This window comes from Carettochelys insculpta, chromosome 8 (genome assembly GCF_033958435.1).
Source record: "Carettochelys insculpta isolate YL-2023 chromosome 8, ASM3395843v1, whole genome shotgun sequence".
In the NCBI taxonomy this organism is placed as follows: Eukaryota; Metazoa; Chordata; order Testudines; family Carettochelyidae; genus Carettochelys; species Carettochelys insculpta.
Genome location: NC_134144.1, coordinates 11,257,477 through 11,275,158, shown reverse-complemented (window position 1 = coordinate 11,275,158; position 17,682 = coordinate 11,257,477). Strand labels below are relative to the sequence as shown.

At 40.7% G+C, this 17,682-nt stretch overlaps 1 protein-coding gene across 4 annotated transcripts in view; it reads left to right on the top strand.

Moving 5' to 3' along the window:
* PARD3B (par-3 family cell polarity regulator beta) overlaps positions 1–17,682 on the top strand; it is a 614,980-nt gene that overhangs the window by 252,901 nt on the left and 344,397 nt on the right. For all 4 annotated transcript variants that reach the window (XR_012646411.1, XM_075001347.1, XM_075001346.1 and 1 more), the window contains exon 6: positions 15,378–15,464. Coding sequence is in view for 3 of the 4 variants with exons in the window: in XM_075001347.1 (XP_074857448.1) it covers positions 15,378–15,464 (87 nt within the window). In the remaining variant the exon portion in view is untranslated. The remainder of the gene's footprint in view (positions 1–15,377; positions 15,465–17,682) is intronic.

The following is a 17,682-nucleotide window of genomic DNA, read 5'->3' as shown; positions in this document are numbered from 1 at the left end:
GACTTTAGCAAAGCTTTTCATACAGTCTCCCAGAGCATTCTTGCCCATAAGTTAAGGAAGCATGGATTGGATACATGGACTGTAAGATGGATAGAAAGCTGGCTAGACAGTCAGGCCCAACAGGTTAGTGATCAATGGGTCAATGTCTGGTTGGCTGTTGGTTTCAAGTGGAATGCCCCAAGGATGAGTTCTAGGGCCGGTGTTGTTCAACATCTTTATTAATGACCTGGACAAGGGGATGGATTGCACGCGCAGCAAATATGTGGATGATACTAAGCTAGGGGTCAGGTAGATGCATTGGAGCATAGGGATAGGGTCCAAGAATGTCCAAGATAAATTGGAAGATTGGGCCAAAAGAAATCTGAGGAAGTTCAACAGGGACAAGTGCAGAGTTGTGCATGTGGGATGGAAGAATTCCAAGCATTGTTATAGGCTGGGTACTGACTGGCTAAGTATCAGTGCAGCAGAAAAGGATCTGGGGATAACAGTGGATGAGGGGCTAGATATGAGTCTACAGTGTGCCCTTGTAGCCAAGAAGGCTGACAGCATATTGGGGTGTATTAGGAGAACTATTTCCAGCAGATCTAGAGAAGTTGTTTTTCCTTGCTATTTGGCACTGGTGAGGCCTCATCTGGAGGATTGCATCCAGTTCTCAGCACCATGTTATAGAAATGATGTGGATGCATAGGAACAGGTTCAGTGGAGGGCAATGAAAATGATGAGGGGGCCGGAGCACATGACCTGTGAGGAGAGGCTGAGGAATCTGGGCTTATTTAGTTTGCAGAAGAAAAGAGTGAGGGGCGATTTAATAGGAGCCTTCAACTTCCTGAAGACACAGCCTGTTCTCAGTAGCGACAGCTGCCAGAACACGGCGCAATGGTCTGAAGTTACCGAGAGAGAGGTGTAGGTTGGATATTAGAAAAAACTGTATTGGAATGCGTTACCTAGAGAGGTGGTGGAATCTCCATCTCTAGACGTTTTTCCTGGCTTGAAAAAAGTCTTGTCTGGGATGATTAAATTGGGGGTTGATCATGCTTCAGGCAAGGGGGTTGGACTAGATGACCTCCTAAGGTCCCATACAGCCCTAGGATTCTATGAGTCTGAAGGCATTTTTGTAGAATGTGAAATAATCCCTTCTCGTGTCCGTTAATGGGCTTTGTTGTAGAAAACAAGTTATGTCAAACATTGCATAGGTGTAAAATAAAAGGTATAATTTGGAAAACTAAACATGACAACTAAGTTATCATAATCAAACTAACAACTCAATTTTGGTGAAGGCAAATAACCCTTTACTATAATTTTGCATTTTCTAGTCAGTTGCCAAAACCGTATAAACTAAAAGCCCTGAGCAGTTTGTGTAGTCTCCATTCTCACCTACATCTTTGCTTTCATTTGTTCTCTCTGGCTCACTTCACTCTAGGCCATCTCACAAATCTTTGTCTTCCTTCATTCTGCTCTTTCTTGGGATCACTTACTATTTCTGCATCCTAAGCATCTTCCATTATCCACTTTTTTCCATGTAAGTTATTATGCCAGTTCTCTCTGAAATTATTATTCTGTGTTTCAGGCTTTAGCAGAGATGTATGAGAAGCTTTTAGAAGCAGTAACCTTGGGTTTTTTTTTCCCCCCTCCACATTTGTTTTACACCTCTTCTGTACCATTTTACGGTGTTCTAGCACTAAAAAGAGAGGTCCCTATTCCTATCCTTCCTACAGAGTAGAGGTAAACGCAGGTAAAAGAGACGGGATACCGCAGGAATATTTAACTAGACTTCTAGACATATGGCATCATGTCCATGGAATTATTTTTCATCCTTACTGAGTAGTCTGTTTTAAAATGTAAGCACAGTGTTTCCAGCTTTTGTGATTTTTATCACGTCTAGCATTTGCTGGGTATTTTTAAACTGTCTCATAAAAACATGATGAAAGGCTTCCAATTCACAATTTTTCCCTTATTCAAAATAATCATCATCTCCTGTTGCTGTCAGTGGGGCTAAAGATAGCAAGACTGCCACCAATCTCTCCTGAGTTTTGAGAGTTTGGTTTCAGATTATTTGCCTCTTGAAATTTGCCTTATTGTAATCAGCACTGTCATGATGATTTCTTATATATTTTAGCTGTCATACATATATGGTCCCCATCACCAAAGTATTGGAACCCCTCTCAGCGTTTGTGTTATTCTTACAACTCTCATGTGAGGTAGGGAAGCATTGTTATCCTCATTTGTGGTGCGTGGACTGAAACCAGGTAAGGACTTGTCCAGGTTATGCAGGAATTCTGTTACCAAGATGAGAATTGTGCTCAGGCTCCAGACTACAGCTCCAACTACTAGGTCATCTTTTTTATTTTTATTTTTTGGGAGGTGCACATCACCGATTTTCATTCTCCCTATTGATACAGAGGTGTCTGTTTATCCTTCTTTCTCTGTCTTTGTCATTTCATTCTCTGTCTGGTTGTCTTCTCTTCTAAAGAACCATGGGGGAGGTTCATGGTCTCCAAACTCTGACATAGCTGGTTTGTTTAGTCTCACCCTTTGGGGCTCTGGTCACCATCTGCTGGGTGTGGCAATTTCCAGGTTCTTTTTAAATGCATTCAGACACCAGTCTATTTGTAGAATGGTAGTGTTGTTGGGAAAAGGTATCTTTTTTTTCCCATCTTTGCTGTGCACCTGTCAGTTCTTCAAGCTATATGCTCACTGATTAGTGTTCATCAGGCATGTGTTGAACATAGTCAGCCCGGTTGCCAATGTTTTTTTTTTTTATGAAATTTAGTTAAAGGTTCCTACACTCTGTTTCACCTGATGTAATTATTATGTATTTCCAAATATGTGCACTCATTTGTTTAATGGCTCTTGATCTCATTAATTTGTAATTGGGATTAATCAAGCCATGCTCACGATATACTTGTGATTACTGTTGCCCTTACGCTTGTACCAGTGTATTTTTGGTAATGTAACTTTTTCCCTGATTCATATTGTTATTTGACAACATGTTGTTTATCAAGATAACCAAGACCTTGCTTCTACTCAGGACTCTTCATAATTGTGCACATCTCCAGCTGTCAGTCACTTGTCTCTTTTGTAGTATTGAGGTGCTTCCAAAGTAAATTAGACTTTCAAGGTGAAGTGTCTAGTTCACGAAGTCTTCTGCACGCCTTTCTCTCGCTACTAAAGAAGGCTATATCATCTGTTTGCATTTAATCTCTATCCTGTGTATATCATCCTTAGGGTGGACTTTCACACTTAGCAGGGTGTTATAGCATGCCTGTAAACTGATCAAATTCTGAACTAGTCTGGCTTTCTCTGAAAGCTCATTTCACAGCCCTTGAATGAGAATATTTGGTCCCTAGAACTTGATTCATTCTGAGTTTTGTAGGCTCTCTGGTAGTTCATGGATTTCATGGATAGTGACATGCAATGGAGATGTAGCTGGGTCTTGATCTATTGAGAGTAGTAAACATTGAAGTCACGTCTTGAAAAGGCAGTGGAAGATGATTGTGGGGAATCAAAAAACATGGAGGGGCAGAAACAGAAGGATGGTATGTCTGTAGCAAACTCTGTTTATGTTGTTCCACCTTCTGTGAGCTACCATCATCCAGTCTGCAAATGATGAATTCAAGGATTCCGGTGGCCAGATTGGAAAGTGGGAAGTAGAAAATATAGTTTGCTAATCAGATAAAAACCACGAGTAAATTAATCTTCTGGCAGAAAATACCAGAACATTTTAAACTTGTTTAGGTGGGAAAGATCTGACATATCTAAAAATAATTCTCTCCCCTCCTCATATTAAAATGAGGACCCTGAAATGTTTCTTCCTGTAGTTTGGAAATATGTGATGGGACTAATTTTTTGCATTTTAGGCAATTTAAATTAAATTCAGGACAGATTTTATCATAAAGAAAACCAAAGCTGTCCTGCAATTTCTGTGGAATTCAGCCAGTGGTAGGTTATAATCTATCAAAACTCAAAGGAAAATTTTTGTACTTAAATTTTCAGCACTTTGTTTTATTTCTATGCATGTCTTTCTCTTAGCCCTCCCCTTCTTTACAATTTTGTAAAAAATGACACTTTGCCCTCTTAACTAATTGTCTTCTGTGTATAACAGTGAGGTAGGTATTGAAGATGAACTATTCAGTTTATAATACTTCAGTTTAACTGTCTGAATATATTAAAATATTGGCAATAATAACAAATCTTGCCAGAAATTGGTGAAATAGTCTTGTCGTTTATTGCATTTCAAATTAGATCCTTTTACTATGCTATTTCTGAAACAGTTATCTTCCTGTCTATACAATTATTATTTTTAAATTTAACTGCTGCATTTTTTCACTTTAGTTGCCTAAATGAGTCTTGTGATTTTCTTAAGGACTTTCTAAATTTTCAAGACTCTAAATCATTACCATCAGATGAGGATGACGTATCTTGAAATAGCATATTCAGACAAATTCCAGTTTCCAAAACCATCCATGTCCAAATCGTGTTGAATATTGGTCACCATATTTATAAATTGATTTTTCCCTCAATTTTGGCAAAACTGTTTCCCTGATTTTAAGTAATGTACATATAAAAATAAATAAGCAAAGAAATCTAAGTATGTTTTGAAATTTTGTGATTTTGTAACTATTTGGTGAAATTAAAAGTTTCATAGAGGGAGGAAAAACTATTTTCCTTAAAGAAAATCAGTTCATTTACTGAAAACTGTGACCATTTAAATGTGACTTCTCATGAAAATAACTTAAAGGGGAAATAAAAGTTGCTGAGAACTTCCAAGAGGTGCTCAGAACCACATAGGATGAGGCCTTGTCTTCCCAGACTGTCCAAGCACTTGGCTTGTTTTATAGGGGTCAGGGTGAGGTGTTTTGTTTTGTTTTTAAGAACTGAAGCTGGTCGACACTGTGCAGTAAGAGAAACAAGGATTTTATCACTAACTCTCCCTAAGTTTTCTGTTTAAGTGAGAGGGTAGTGATCAGTTTTTTTAATGTACAGCATGGATGGTAGAGTCCATTGTAATAGTATCATTTTTTGCAGTTTTTGAGGGTATAATTTTTATTTTTGATTGACTGACTATTAGGATGAAGATATTCAAGAGAAGAGAAGGTGTTATGTTTGTATAACGGGTGCGGAAAATAATGGTCATAGGGAAGGAACAAAATTTTCATTCTTCAATACTGCTACAATTAAAGTATAAAATAAAAGAAACACTTATTAAAATCAAGTCCATATTTTCTACTTTTAGCACAAACATCACAATTTTATGGATTGTTATAAAGAAAATAACACATTTGTGCAGAAGAAATATAGCATCTTTCCTTACTACCATTCCCCTTTCTGATTGGATCTGCTTGAATGAAAGGGCTTACAGCTAATGGTAGGATCACTAGACTCTGTAGTAGTTCAGTAGGAATTTATCACCAGCCCTGAAATTCCACCCCTTGGCAAACCATGTGGAAAGAGAAGTGTTGTTTTTTCAGACTTTTTAGGTTTTTTTTCCCATGGTAAAAATAACCCTGTGAACAAAAAATAAACCTCATCCCTGTGAAGGTAGATATTTAGTTCATTAACATTGGACTACTTGGAATTCAGAGAATATTTCATGCCTGGACAATTCATTAAGTGTTTAATTACACTTGTTCCTGCTTGCCTTCCGTTTCTTTTTAGCAGAACGGTCACAGTTCTCTGACCCTCTTGATTTAGCCACGGTGACTATATAAATAAAGTATATCTGTTAGCACCTTCCTTCTTCTCCTCTGTTCACTTTGCTTATAGTCTTGTTTGTAGTTTTATATCCTGACAGCTTGGAAAGCAGAGGTGGAACATACTGTAAAAACCTGGTGCCTGCAAGCTGTATGATTTGTTTCTGCATTTTTAGGCAGTTGACCGAATGTGAATTAAGCAAAAATAGGAAAAGTAGGATTTTATGTGAAAGATGCTTGATTTTTTTTACTCAGTATTGGGTCTCTGTGACACAAATTCATTTTAGTTACATAAATGAGGTGGGGAAGGTCAGGGTTTTTTAAAATGTATTTTGGAGATTTCACATTTAATATGCTTATTTCCCATTTTTATAGCAGCTCATTTGTAGGGTGGGGTGATTGGAGCACTGCTGTCCTCTCTTAGGGTGGAGTCTGCAACCCCTCCCACCATCCTCTGAGGCTACATCTACACTTAGTAAAAACTTCAAAATGGCCATACTAATGGCCAGATGGAAGAATACTAATGAGGCACTGAAATGCATATTCAGCACCTCATTAGCATGCCAGTGGCTGTGGCACTTTGAAATTGCAGCATTTCTCTGCCACACAGCTCATCTACACCAGGGTCCTTTTCGAAAGGACCCCACCAGCTTCAAAATCCCCTTATTCAGATGAGCTCAAAATGCAGCTACCAGCATGCTAATGAGGTACTGAATATACATTTCAGTGCCTCATTAGTATTCTTTGGTCTGGCCATTAGCATGGCCATTTCGAAGTTTTTACTGAGTGTAGACATGGCCTGAATGTTCAGCTTCCTTCTTCATCGCATTACAGTGCATTCTTCACTACCTTTTACTGTTGTTAAGATCTTTCCCTTAGATTTCCACAGCATTCATTCATCTACAGTCTCTCCTTTGGGTCTTAAGTCATTTTGGATCGATTTTGACCATCTTTGGGTTTTTTCTAAATCAGTTTGTCTTCTGCATTGAACTGACTGCCCTGGAACTGCTACTCGAAGCAGATGCCGACATCCTGGGAGCAGTTTACTCTCTCATCAGTGAGTGTCAGCTGGCAGCTTTTAAAAAAACCCACATTTGGTGTAGACTTTTCAATTGTGTATGCAAATACATTAGTATAATATGTAAATAAAATCCTGGGTCAGAACCAGGCGCATTCCTTTCATGGATAAACATAGGTATGCTTCCTCTGGCATTCCCATTTGTAATTGGGCAAAGAGCATTTTTTTCCTTTAGAAAAGCATAACCCTGCGCTCGGCAAACAAACAGCATAGCCTGTATTTGTGGGATGTTTTCCCCTAAGCAGCGCTTGCAGCAGTCGATACGGCTGGATAAACTTGCGTAGTACAAACAAGGGATGAAAAGCACAGTTCAGTAAGTACATTTAACCTCCCTGTATTTGGGAGTAAATGTTTCCTTTGCTTCTCATCTATTGATGGTCAGTGCAGACTTCACAGGATATGCTCAGGATTGCAGCTACGCATTCCTACTTACTCTGGAGCATTCCATTCCAGAGGCAGCAGTTTCATATCTGCATTTTTTCCCTCTTACAAATCTTCTTGGAATTTACAGTTATCAACCCCAGCAGTGCCACCTCCCCATGTTCGGCCTGTGCCAAGGATTTCTTGGCACGCAGGCTGGACATGGCTGGACAGGTTCTTGAACCGAAGGTGTAAGTAAAGTAAAGCATGGTGGATATTTGACCTTCACCTTATTTATTCCATTTATTGCTGCTTGTTGGATTGTGCACAGTCTTAAATAGAGATGAATGAGAGAGCTTTTCTCTTGTTCTCAGTATGGAGGGAAGCGTCTTCCAGCTGAGACTGGGGGATACATCCACCCACAGCATGTCCTAATGCAAGAAGGTCCAGACTGTCATACTTCCCAGGAGAAATGGAATTTCACCAAGGCATAGGTCCTCTCATGGACTCTGTGAAAGTCAAAAAGGAAAAGGCTTCATTAGTTGATTCTGAATAAATCCCCTACAACAGTCCAGGTCAGTTGTCTGTGTTTTTTCTGAAAAGCTAATTTAGAATGCCTTAGCATAAGGTCACATCAGATTAGTTTTCCCATTTTAAATTTCACAAAACATTAATTCTTAATATAGAATTGTAAAAAACAAAAAATGTCCGGTTGTTTGACTGCAAAGGCACTGTAGGTGCACAGCAAGCCTGAAGATTGGAGTGCAAACTTAAGCACCTAACTTTAGGCCTTCAGCTTGCCCTTAGTGTTTCTAATGAGCTATTGAGCATGCAAGCCACTATATTTATTTTACACAATATTCATCAGCATTTTTAACAATGTGTGTGTAAACCCATCCTGACCAATGTGATGCACTGTAAAGGCTCTGTCAGAGATCAATAAGCCTAGAGCAGTGAAGTATTTAAAGAGTGAATTATAATAGTAACTTTGGTCCATGATATATCTGACTGTGGTCTCCGCTACCACCACAGTGTGGTAACGTAAGGCAGATACTTACCTTTTAATATAGACCACTGCAGTGGATTTAGAACAACAGATGTAAAGAGAGACATGCACCAACTTTAATTTTCCAAAACAGGATTTTAATAGTGAGGGGTGAACCTTGAAAGACTGGCAGGCTTGATTCAAATAAGCATCTAAAAAAGTGTTTGTTTATTTTGAATCTTACGAGACTTTATCTGGAGAGTGTGAGTGTGTGTGTGTGTGTGAGAGAGAGAGAGAGAGAGAGAGAGTGTTATGTTGAAAGTTTGGTAAGGACAAGAGTCTTGATATTGTAATAGGCCTACCAGGCATGTGTATTGAGTATCCTGCTATATGTTTCTGAGGTATGGACCATCTACTCAAACCAGGAGAAAAAAATTGAATAGCTTCCATCTTCGCTGCCTCCGCAGAATTATGAATGTCAACTGACGAGATAAAGTTTCAAATGCAGATGTCCTGTCAAGAGCTGGCATACCCAGCCTCATAGCGATCCTCAACAGCAGAAGACTACTTTGGCTTGGTCATGTGATAAGAATGTGTGATGAATGTGTTCACAAAAATATTCTCTTCAGTGAACTGTCATGTGGGTTGAGAACAAGAGGAAGACCAAGGCTAAGATTCAAGGATGCACGCAAAAACACCATGAAAAAATTCAACATCAATTCAAAATTCTGGGAATCTAAATCAGATCAAAATACCTGTCGACGACTGCTACGACAGGGCACATCATTCTTTGAAAGTATATTTGCAAGCCATGCAAAAGAGCTTTGCCTTTAAAAGGGAAGGCTCTCAGGCTCAAGAATTTGGAAATAAACTTACATGCAGTTATTGCAGTTGACCTTGCAAATCCAATATTGGACACATACACAATGAGACAAGCTGCAGACTCAAATGCTGCATGTAGATCCTCACAGCTGCTGCTAACTACCATCTCTCAAGATGAAAAGGGGGGCCATAGTAGTACCTGGTGCTCTGGAACCTAGAAGGGCAACATATATCTGCACATTCCATGCATTTTTTTGTGTAGGGACTAAATCAGTGATGGGCAACCATGAACAGATGAGCAGGCCATATCTCAGTGGGCACCAGCAACTTGTGGCCCACTGGGATTTCCCCTGTGGCTATCAGGGCCAACAGGCCCCACAGGGCTCTGAGAATGGTGTGCTTGGGGGTGGGGGTTCTAGAAGGGGTGGGCTTCTGGTGGATGGGTGAGGCCAGCCAGCCCTCAGTGTCACACAGACTGCAGCAGCCCCAACCCCTAGCCCTCAAAGCCACATGGAGCACTGCGTCAATGCTCTAGCAGCAAGTTAAAGAGTCCCAGGGCTCCAGTTGCTGCTGTGCCTGTAGTAGTCATGGTGACAACCAGGAGCTCTGGGCCCCTTGGAATTGCTAGGCCTTAGGGCAGTTGCCCCCTTTGCCTCCCCCCATCAGTGGGCCTACCTGTGACATGCAGAGCAACCTCTCTTGGACCCTCTCCTCTGTGTACCTCTAGAACAATGGTGCACTGGAGTCCTGCACTCTGTTCCTCTCTTATTGTCCTAGCATTTTCAGAGTGCAGCCCGTCCGCTGAGTCTCACTCTGTCCCTGCTCCTTCCTCTCCTAGAGTTGGAACAGCCTCAAACAGCTGATTTGCAGTGTTCCAGTTCTGGGAGGGTTACTCCTGGCGCTCTGAAAGAGCTCGGAGGTTGCAGGAAGTGTAGGAATTGCAGGACTCCGGTGCCCTAGTGCACGAGAGGCACACGGGGAATGAGGGCAGACAAGCAGCCTGTTTGGTTGCAGGTGTAGACCCGGTAGGCTGCATGGGATCTATGGGCCTTAGGTTGCCAATCACTGAACTAAATGCTCTGAAGTTCCCATTCGTAGCTGCAAGGTAGACTCAGTTTTGACTTTATTGGATCAGACCTGCTCTTTCAGTTATAAACATACTAGAGAGTGTAGTTGGAGTTGCTTGGGTCCTTGTGTGGGGTCTCAGGGCAGAGGGTAGGAGGTGCAGTAGTCAGGGCTATGGGCTGGGAGGTCTGAGGGGGACTCATGGGGACACCACCAGTGATGGCAAGGACAGCTGTGCTCTGGCAACAGTAGCTCCATGGGTTTCCTGGGGCCATGTTGCCCAGCTGGTAGCTTCTTCTGTGGGGCTGGGACTGCACTGTCTGGTTCCTGCTTATAGCTCATCTGAGGCTGGGGGACTGTGGTTCCGAAGGGGGACACAGAGGCAGGTTTCCTGGCCCCCAGCCAGGACAGGCACTATTTATCCATGACTAATAATGTAGAATGTAGACTACCTCTTCCTCATTCAGCTACCCCCTCCGCCCCAATGTGTCTGCAGTATAATTGTCCCTCATGCTTTCTGACCCCAGTAGTCACTGTGGAGCATTGCTGTCCTTCCTAGCAGCCCCCTCCCTTTCTGTGTTATGGAAAACAATCCCATTCCAGACACTTCCTGTTTTCCTGACACAGCCAAACCTGACCTTGCTTTACATTCTGAGAGGAAGCTGTGTACCAAATATGGTGGTCCTAATGCTTGTCGTTTAGGAAGATGGTCTCAGAGAGCAAAGAGACTCTCAGACGGATGGACTCTCAGACAGATGTACAGACTGTCTAAAATGTATATAGCTATGCAGCATGTGTTTAAAACATAGTCAAGGCAAACCAGTCGATCTCAAACACTTTGTGAAGGTATGTTCCCCCTGGCTCTGCTGTGATGGTAGAGCTGTTTATCCATTTTCAGAGCCTTCACCTTTTTGTGTACACTGGGTGGTGCAGAGTCTGTAAATAGCCTCATCTCTGGATCCCTCTCCTGCGGTTTTGGTTGTGGGAAAACTTTTTTTTTCCCCTCTGAATTTTTAGACGTGAGTTATCAAGAATTTATAAGGCCTGTGAGCACATTGTCAGCAGAGCTTATAATTGCTCTGAGCCCCCACAGTCTACTCTATGTAACTGTGCCTGTGGAATTCATTAATTTGAGGCCCGAAATTTGGGGCTCATCCATGTGGTCATAAGCTGCAAAAGCTATTTCAGCAAAATTTTCTAACTACCGCTCTCCACCTTCCCTCAGGTTATTCAGCAAGTGTTACGACATTATCTGCAGGTGTAGAGAGACATCTATTGCATTTTTTAATTCTCTCTGTATCAGCTGCTGCACTGCCTATTGACAAAATTATGTTCTCTTTTCAGTCAGGAACTTGAATCTGAAGGCTGTTAAGCACCCAAAGATCCCTTCTATCCAGCATGAGCCAGCTGGGGATGTGAAACAGTACATTGTTGTAATTCATATACTCTAAGGGGCAGTCTAAAGCGGCAGCTAGCTGCTCCAGACTGTGGAAACAGGGTGAACATGTATATAGGTAGGGCCTTACCAAAATTATGGTCCATTTTGGTTACGTTCACAGTCATAGCGTTTTCAAAATGGTAAATTTCATGATTCTAGATATTTAAATCTGAAATTCCATGCTGTTGGAATTGTAGGGTCCTGACCCATAAAGTAGCTGTGTGTGGAGGGGTGTGGCAGCAGCACTCCCTTCAGAGCAGGGCAGCCGGAGAGTTGAAGCTGTTTGTGGAGATTTAAGCCCTCAAGGCACAACTACTACCAGCAGCAACACAGAGGCAATGACGCTGCTAGCAGTAGCTGATTTCAGGGCTGGGCCCTTAGACAGCAGCTGCCATTCGCTGGTCACCCAGCTCAGACATAGGTATGGTATTACCATCTTTATTTCTGTAGTGCTGCTTCATATAGGCTGGCCAACGTTACAACGATGACTCTCCAATTGCCCAGCTCTGAAGGCAGCTTAGAAGTAAAGATGGCAATACTGCAATCTCCCTAAAATAGCTTTGTGATCCTTCTGTAACTCTCTTTGGGTCAAGACTCCCAGTTTGAGAAATGTTGGTCTCCCCATTTAAATCTGTATAGTAGAGGGTAAAAACACACAAAAGGTGAGATTTCATGGGAGGTTGCCAGCTTTCACAATTATCTGCTCTTCAGAATTTTAAAGAAATGTTTTTTGCTCGCACCCTGCATTTCTGCATTTTCACATATCTAACAAAAAGTAGAATTTGGTCCTTACAGGCTATTAATGTTGTTCTAGAAGGCAGTATGGTAAAGGCCGTATTATCTGGCACTTGGCTAACTGGCACATTCAGTTAACTGGCAACTGGGGGGGGCGCCAGTTGTTGGGCTGGTTCCTCTTATAGGGCCAGCTGCTGCTGCCCTACCAGAGGTTGGGGAGAGGGAGGCAGAGCTTGGGCCACTGCTGGCCACAGCTCAGATAACCAGCACATTTTATTACCTTGTATCCCGAGTTCCCTGCGGATGCCATATACTACAGCTTGTACTGTATTTTCTCATCTTTAGCTTTCTCTTAACCAAAATGTCTGGGAGTAAAAATTGATTTCTCTTATGTGTTTGCAAAATAGTCAGAATAGTGACATTAATATATAAATTGTCCATCTCCTGTTTTAAATATCGTGTATTTCTGCTCATTTGGTTTTATTAAACTTAAAAATAAATTTGTATATTTCCATTGGCCTGGAGCCTAACTTTTGACTTAAAATAATTTAAGGCAACAAAGAACCTTTCTGTCTTGATTGCCCTCAGAATATTCCTCTATAATACATAGAAGGAATAGGAAAACAAGTCCTACCCCAAAGAAGTTACTCGGGGACAGCTGTTATTCTTGCTAATTTCCCTGTACAAATCAAACAGTAAATCCACTTCCTGTGGTCATGTTTGTTGGGTCTTTAAGAATTATCTACTTAGTTTCTTGGGGTTTTTCTGTTCTGAACAGGTCTACAGTATTATAAAGGTAACCTCATTGTATTTTGATGCTCCCATTTCTGTCTGAAAGCAGGAAATAGATGGAAGTGTGAATGGAATTGAAAAAAAATCCTTTTCTCTCACAAGATTTTTGTCTGAGTTTTTGACAGTAGTTCTGATCAGACCTTAATTTTTAAGAGCAAATTAATCAATTAAATTTAGTCTAGAAGTCCTATGTGAACTTGTACTAATACTTTGACGGGGTTCATCCCCCCCCTTGTAAATCATGAAGGTGAGATAAGAAAGGACAATATGTAGCAAAATAAAGCAGACATTTGTCTATTGCCTGTGACTGCTATAGGCATAGAATTCCACATCAGATAAATTAGTTCATAGGAGACATTTATTTTGGCATTATTGATTTTCAATGCACTTTATTCCATTTTTGGAGTATATACATTTTTTAAAGCAACATATTTTAGCAGTATCAGTATTGGAAAAACAATGTTCCAAAAGATCATGGGACAGGAATACATTAATTAGCTTTTCTTTTCCACAGCATCATTAGCAAACCAGTCTGATTTGTAAGGCAAGTTGCTTCCAAGTCATCATTATGCAATTGAATAAAGAATTTTAACCAGGAAATTTACTTTATTAAGCTAAAAGAAATGTCTAAATCAGTCAGCACTCACTTGCAACCAGTATCCTCTTCCTGGTTAAAAAAGGTAGATGAATCACTCTGGGCAATATGTGATGTGGTCTCCCTAGTTTAGCTTCATACTTTCTCTGAACAGGAATTAACAACCATTGGTTAAAGTAGTCTGATTATATTTGGGTCTGTTTGATATTGAAGGAATATCCACCACACGTTTATTAGCTGGTTTGCATTCCCTTCTGCTCTTTTACATGCTGTTTTTGGAGGTTCTAACTTTCTAGATCGGTGTTTCTTTAACTTTTTCAGACCACAGAAGACCTATGAAAATTTTCTTTAAAAAATTGTCATACCAAAAAAACCAAAAAGCAACATACACAGCAAAAATAAAATGAAGGAATTTAATCGAGTATCACAGCAATGAAAAACTTAATGTATCTGGCTTCAATCACCGAAAATATATGCCATCAGTGTATGGTATCAACAAAGGTGTCAGATGCTCGCGGAACACCTGCAAGTTGTTCATGGAACACCAGTGCTCCACGGAACATAGTTTAAGAAACAATGCTCTAGATGGCATAAGGATTTAAAAATCAGACTGAAAAAGAGAGCAGGAAATTTTTTCAGCCTGATTATTTGTCCTGAGAACATGTCAATCCAACCAAATGGCTTCTTTTTCCATATTAGCCACTTCTGATATATAATTTACATTTCAGTGCCTACTCTGTTTCAAAAAATTCTGAGCCAGGAAGCAGCAAAATATTATTAGCACAGTCTCTAGCACAGGCCAGCAACCTTTCCTAGGTGGAGTGCTGAAATTTGACCTTTTGACCTCTATGTATTTTCCGAGTGCTGGTGATATTTTTTAAAGTCACTAATAGTCTTACAACAGCTTCATTAATAAATAAATTAAGATGCAGAGCTTTACTGTTTAGGTGGTGGTTGGTAGCATTAGCTGGTCTTTTATTAAAACACAGGTGACGTGGCTTTGAGCAAGCTCCTGGCTGCATGAGGAAAGAGGGGCAGGGCTGAGCTCCTGCCTGACATGCTGATGTAAATCGGTTTGCATGCTACTCTTGGCACCTGTGCTGTGGGCTGCTGACCCCTGTTGTAGCAGCTAGCAAGGAGGTGTTATGTCCCATATTTGGACCATCATAGGAGATCTCAGAAATTTTCACAAAAAAATTATTTCTCATTAAAATGGGCCAAATTGTTGTTTTTTTCAGATGCTGTCACTCTGCCTCTTTAAATCAGGAGGGTTGCTTGCATGTAATTGAGAGCCCAGTGTGTGGGCCACATTGTTGTGATTACATGTTGATTGTTTTTCCTGTTGTTTTGATTAGAGATCCTTAAAATATGGTCTGCATATTTAGGGATTGTCTGCATAAGAAAATTGATTAAAGAGTTAGCATGGTCACAGCTATTCTGGAATAGTTCTGGAATGAGTTGGTTTATTCTGGAGCAATACCTATTTTCCAGTAAAACATTTTTTATCCCAGAATAGTATTCACCTGGGGAACAATAGCTCATTCTGTAATAGCTGTCCAGTCAATTTTCCTATGTAGACAAGCCCTTAAGTAAATGACTGCTACTATAACGCCTTCTGTTCTAATTCAAAACACATTCTCATCCACAAAGTCAAAGATGTTATTTCAACTATTTCCAGTTGCAACATCTTTTATGTACATTGTTTTGCACCTAAATTCCCTTGTCTGCCTTTCTTGTCTGTCTTAATGTGTTTTCTCTATACATTTCTCATGTGGTCCTTAGTACAACTTCATATGTTTTTGCTCCTTCTTTCTTAGTGGTATTACAAGAACAGTGGAGATTTCTGGGGAAGGTGGCCCTCTGGGGATACATGTAGTACCCTTCTTTTCATCTCTGAGTGGAAGGTAAGATGTTTTCCATATTTCAGAGAAGCAAGTTAATGAAAAAGGCATCAGCTGTGTTTATTTCTCTTGAAGTATATCTACTGTGAAAGCATGAAGGGGAGCTAAAACTGTTTTTTTAACAGAAGATAACCAAGCCCAATATGGTCTTTCTTCACTGACATCTGTTGTTCTGTGTGTAAATTTAGAGGGAAAAAATACTTATATATTCATTATGTTGGCACTTTCAAGAGTCTTTGAGTTTCCTTTTCCTGAATGAAAACATGGTAACATGATCTCTAGTTAAGATGATTATCTTTCTTGTGAAATTTTTTTTTTAATTTTGGTCTATTTGGATTTCTCTCCCTGACCCCTTGTTGCTAAATAGCAGACCAGACACAAAAAAGTCAAAATGACTTATTGGTCAGTTCTTTTTTTCCCAAGTCACCTTTCAGATGATGTTCTTTAGCACATACAAAAGCTATACTATCCCAGGAGCTTTACTTTTGCATGGTAAGAGTATTGTAAACTAGGGAGCTGTGTTCTCTGCTTGATACGCTTGCCAACCACTTCCTCTCTTCTTGGATGGGCAGTAAGGGAGCTGTGTGGCTAGATCCAGGCTTCCCAGAGCTTTCTCCCCACTCCTTGACCCCTGTTCCCCTCCCCAACCCCCTCCAGCCCTTCTCCCAGCCCTGGTCTGTCTGCCACCCAGGAAGGTTTGGGAGAGATTGCTGTGCGTGGCTCCATTGGGGCAGTAAGGTGTGCAGGTAGAGCTAAACCACATCTGGCTGTGGGCTGGATGAAGAGCTGGGAACATGGGGAGCTGTTCATCCCACCCAGGCCTTTTCAGGGAGGTTGCAGGGCTGGTCTTGGTCAGGGAGTCATGCACCTTCCTGGGACCTTCCCCCCATGCCCTGGTCCTGGCCCTTGTCCTGGCCCCACCCCTTGGGCAGCAGATTGACGTGAAGACCATCATTCTGTCACTGGTGAGGATTTTTATATATATATACACATATCTGGGAGGAGAGAGAGAGAGAGCTAATTTAACATAGTTTATGGAGATGATACAAGATTACCTACCATAGTGGCAAGTTCATATTGATGTACTATGGGTGAGTGTGTCAGCATTTACATTTTAACTCCCTATTTTCCAGCTTGTGTAACTCAGATGTTAAATTTTTTCTCTAGACTGAAATTTGGCATAGCAGGTCTCTGCCAAAGAGCTAATTTGTAGTGCTGGCAGTATGAGACCCCTGTGACAGGGATGGAAAATTGCTAGTGTCATTAAATGGCATCACTTTACAGTAAAATGTCTGCTTCTGGTATTAGGCCAATTGTAATTATAAACTTTAAAAAGGTCACAGTCTAACCATAAAGAGAAATGTTTCTTAACTTATTGATTTTCAGAATGTTGAAGTGGGGAAGAAAAAATGTGTTTTTTTTTCCTTTTAAGGTAATGTATTGTGTGTGACTATTTTCTTAGCAGGATCTGAGACTCTAGATAGCCTCCAATTCAACTGGGGTATTTTAGGTGCCAAATTGAAAAGCAGGCCGACCATCTGCTGCTTGAAAAAAAATGTCATTACCTTATTTCAGGAGGAGGGATTAGAAGTTAGGAGCTCTGAGTTCTGTCATTTGTGCTGTCAAAGACTTCCTGTTTTAACTTGAGCAATGCACTCTGCTTCCCCATCCCTGAAATATAGGTAAATGCTTCCTTATGTAATAGAGGCATAGTGAGGCTTAATTTGCTAATCCTTCTAAAGCACTCTGAGATCTCAGGTGGAAGGCCCAATAAAATCACAAAATATCACTAATTTTATTACTCCTGCAATATTTGTGATGCTGAATTCTAACTGCAAGGATTCATCTTGAAAAGAACTCGCTGAAAAACCAGCAGAGCTCCTTGGCCTACTTTCTGTGCATGTTAATATTCTTGTTTACAAATGCTGTGGAGCATGGCTTACAGCAAGCTATTTTTTGACAGACAGGCTGATTGTTTACTCAGTTGTCTTGAAAAATTCTAATGACACTTGGCAGTATAGTACTGGTGTCTCTGTAAAATACAAGAATGGTTTAACTACTTGGTCCTGTTGTTTAATCAAAAGAGGCCCAGTGTACAAATTCATAATTCAGAAAAATGCAAGAAATAGCAGGAGAAGCCATTTTTTCTGTTTAATGAAAGGGCACTTTTAGCAGGAATGTTGGACATTCACCTTGTCAGGTATTTTCTTTGAGGATAGTA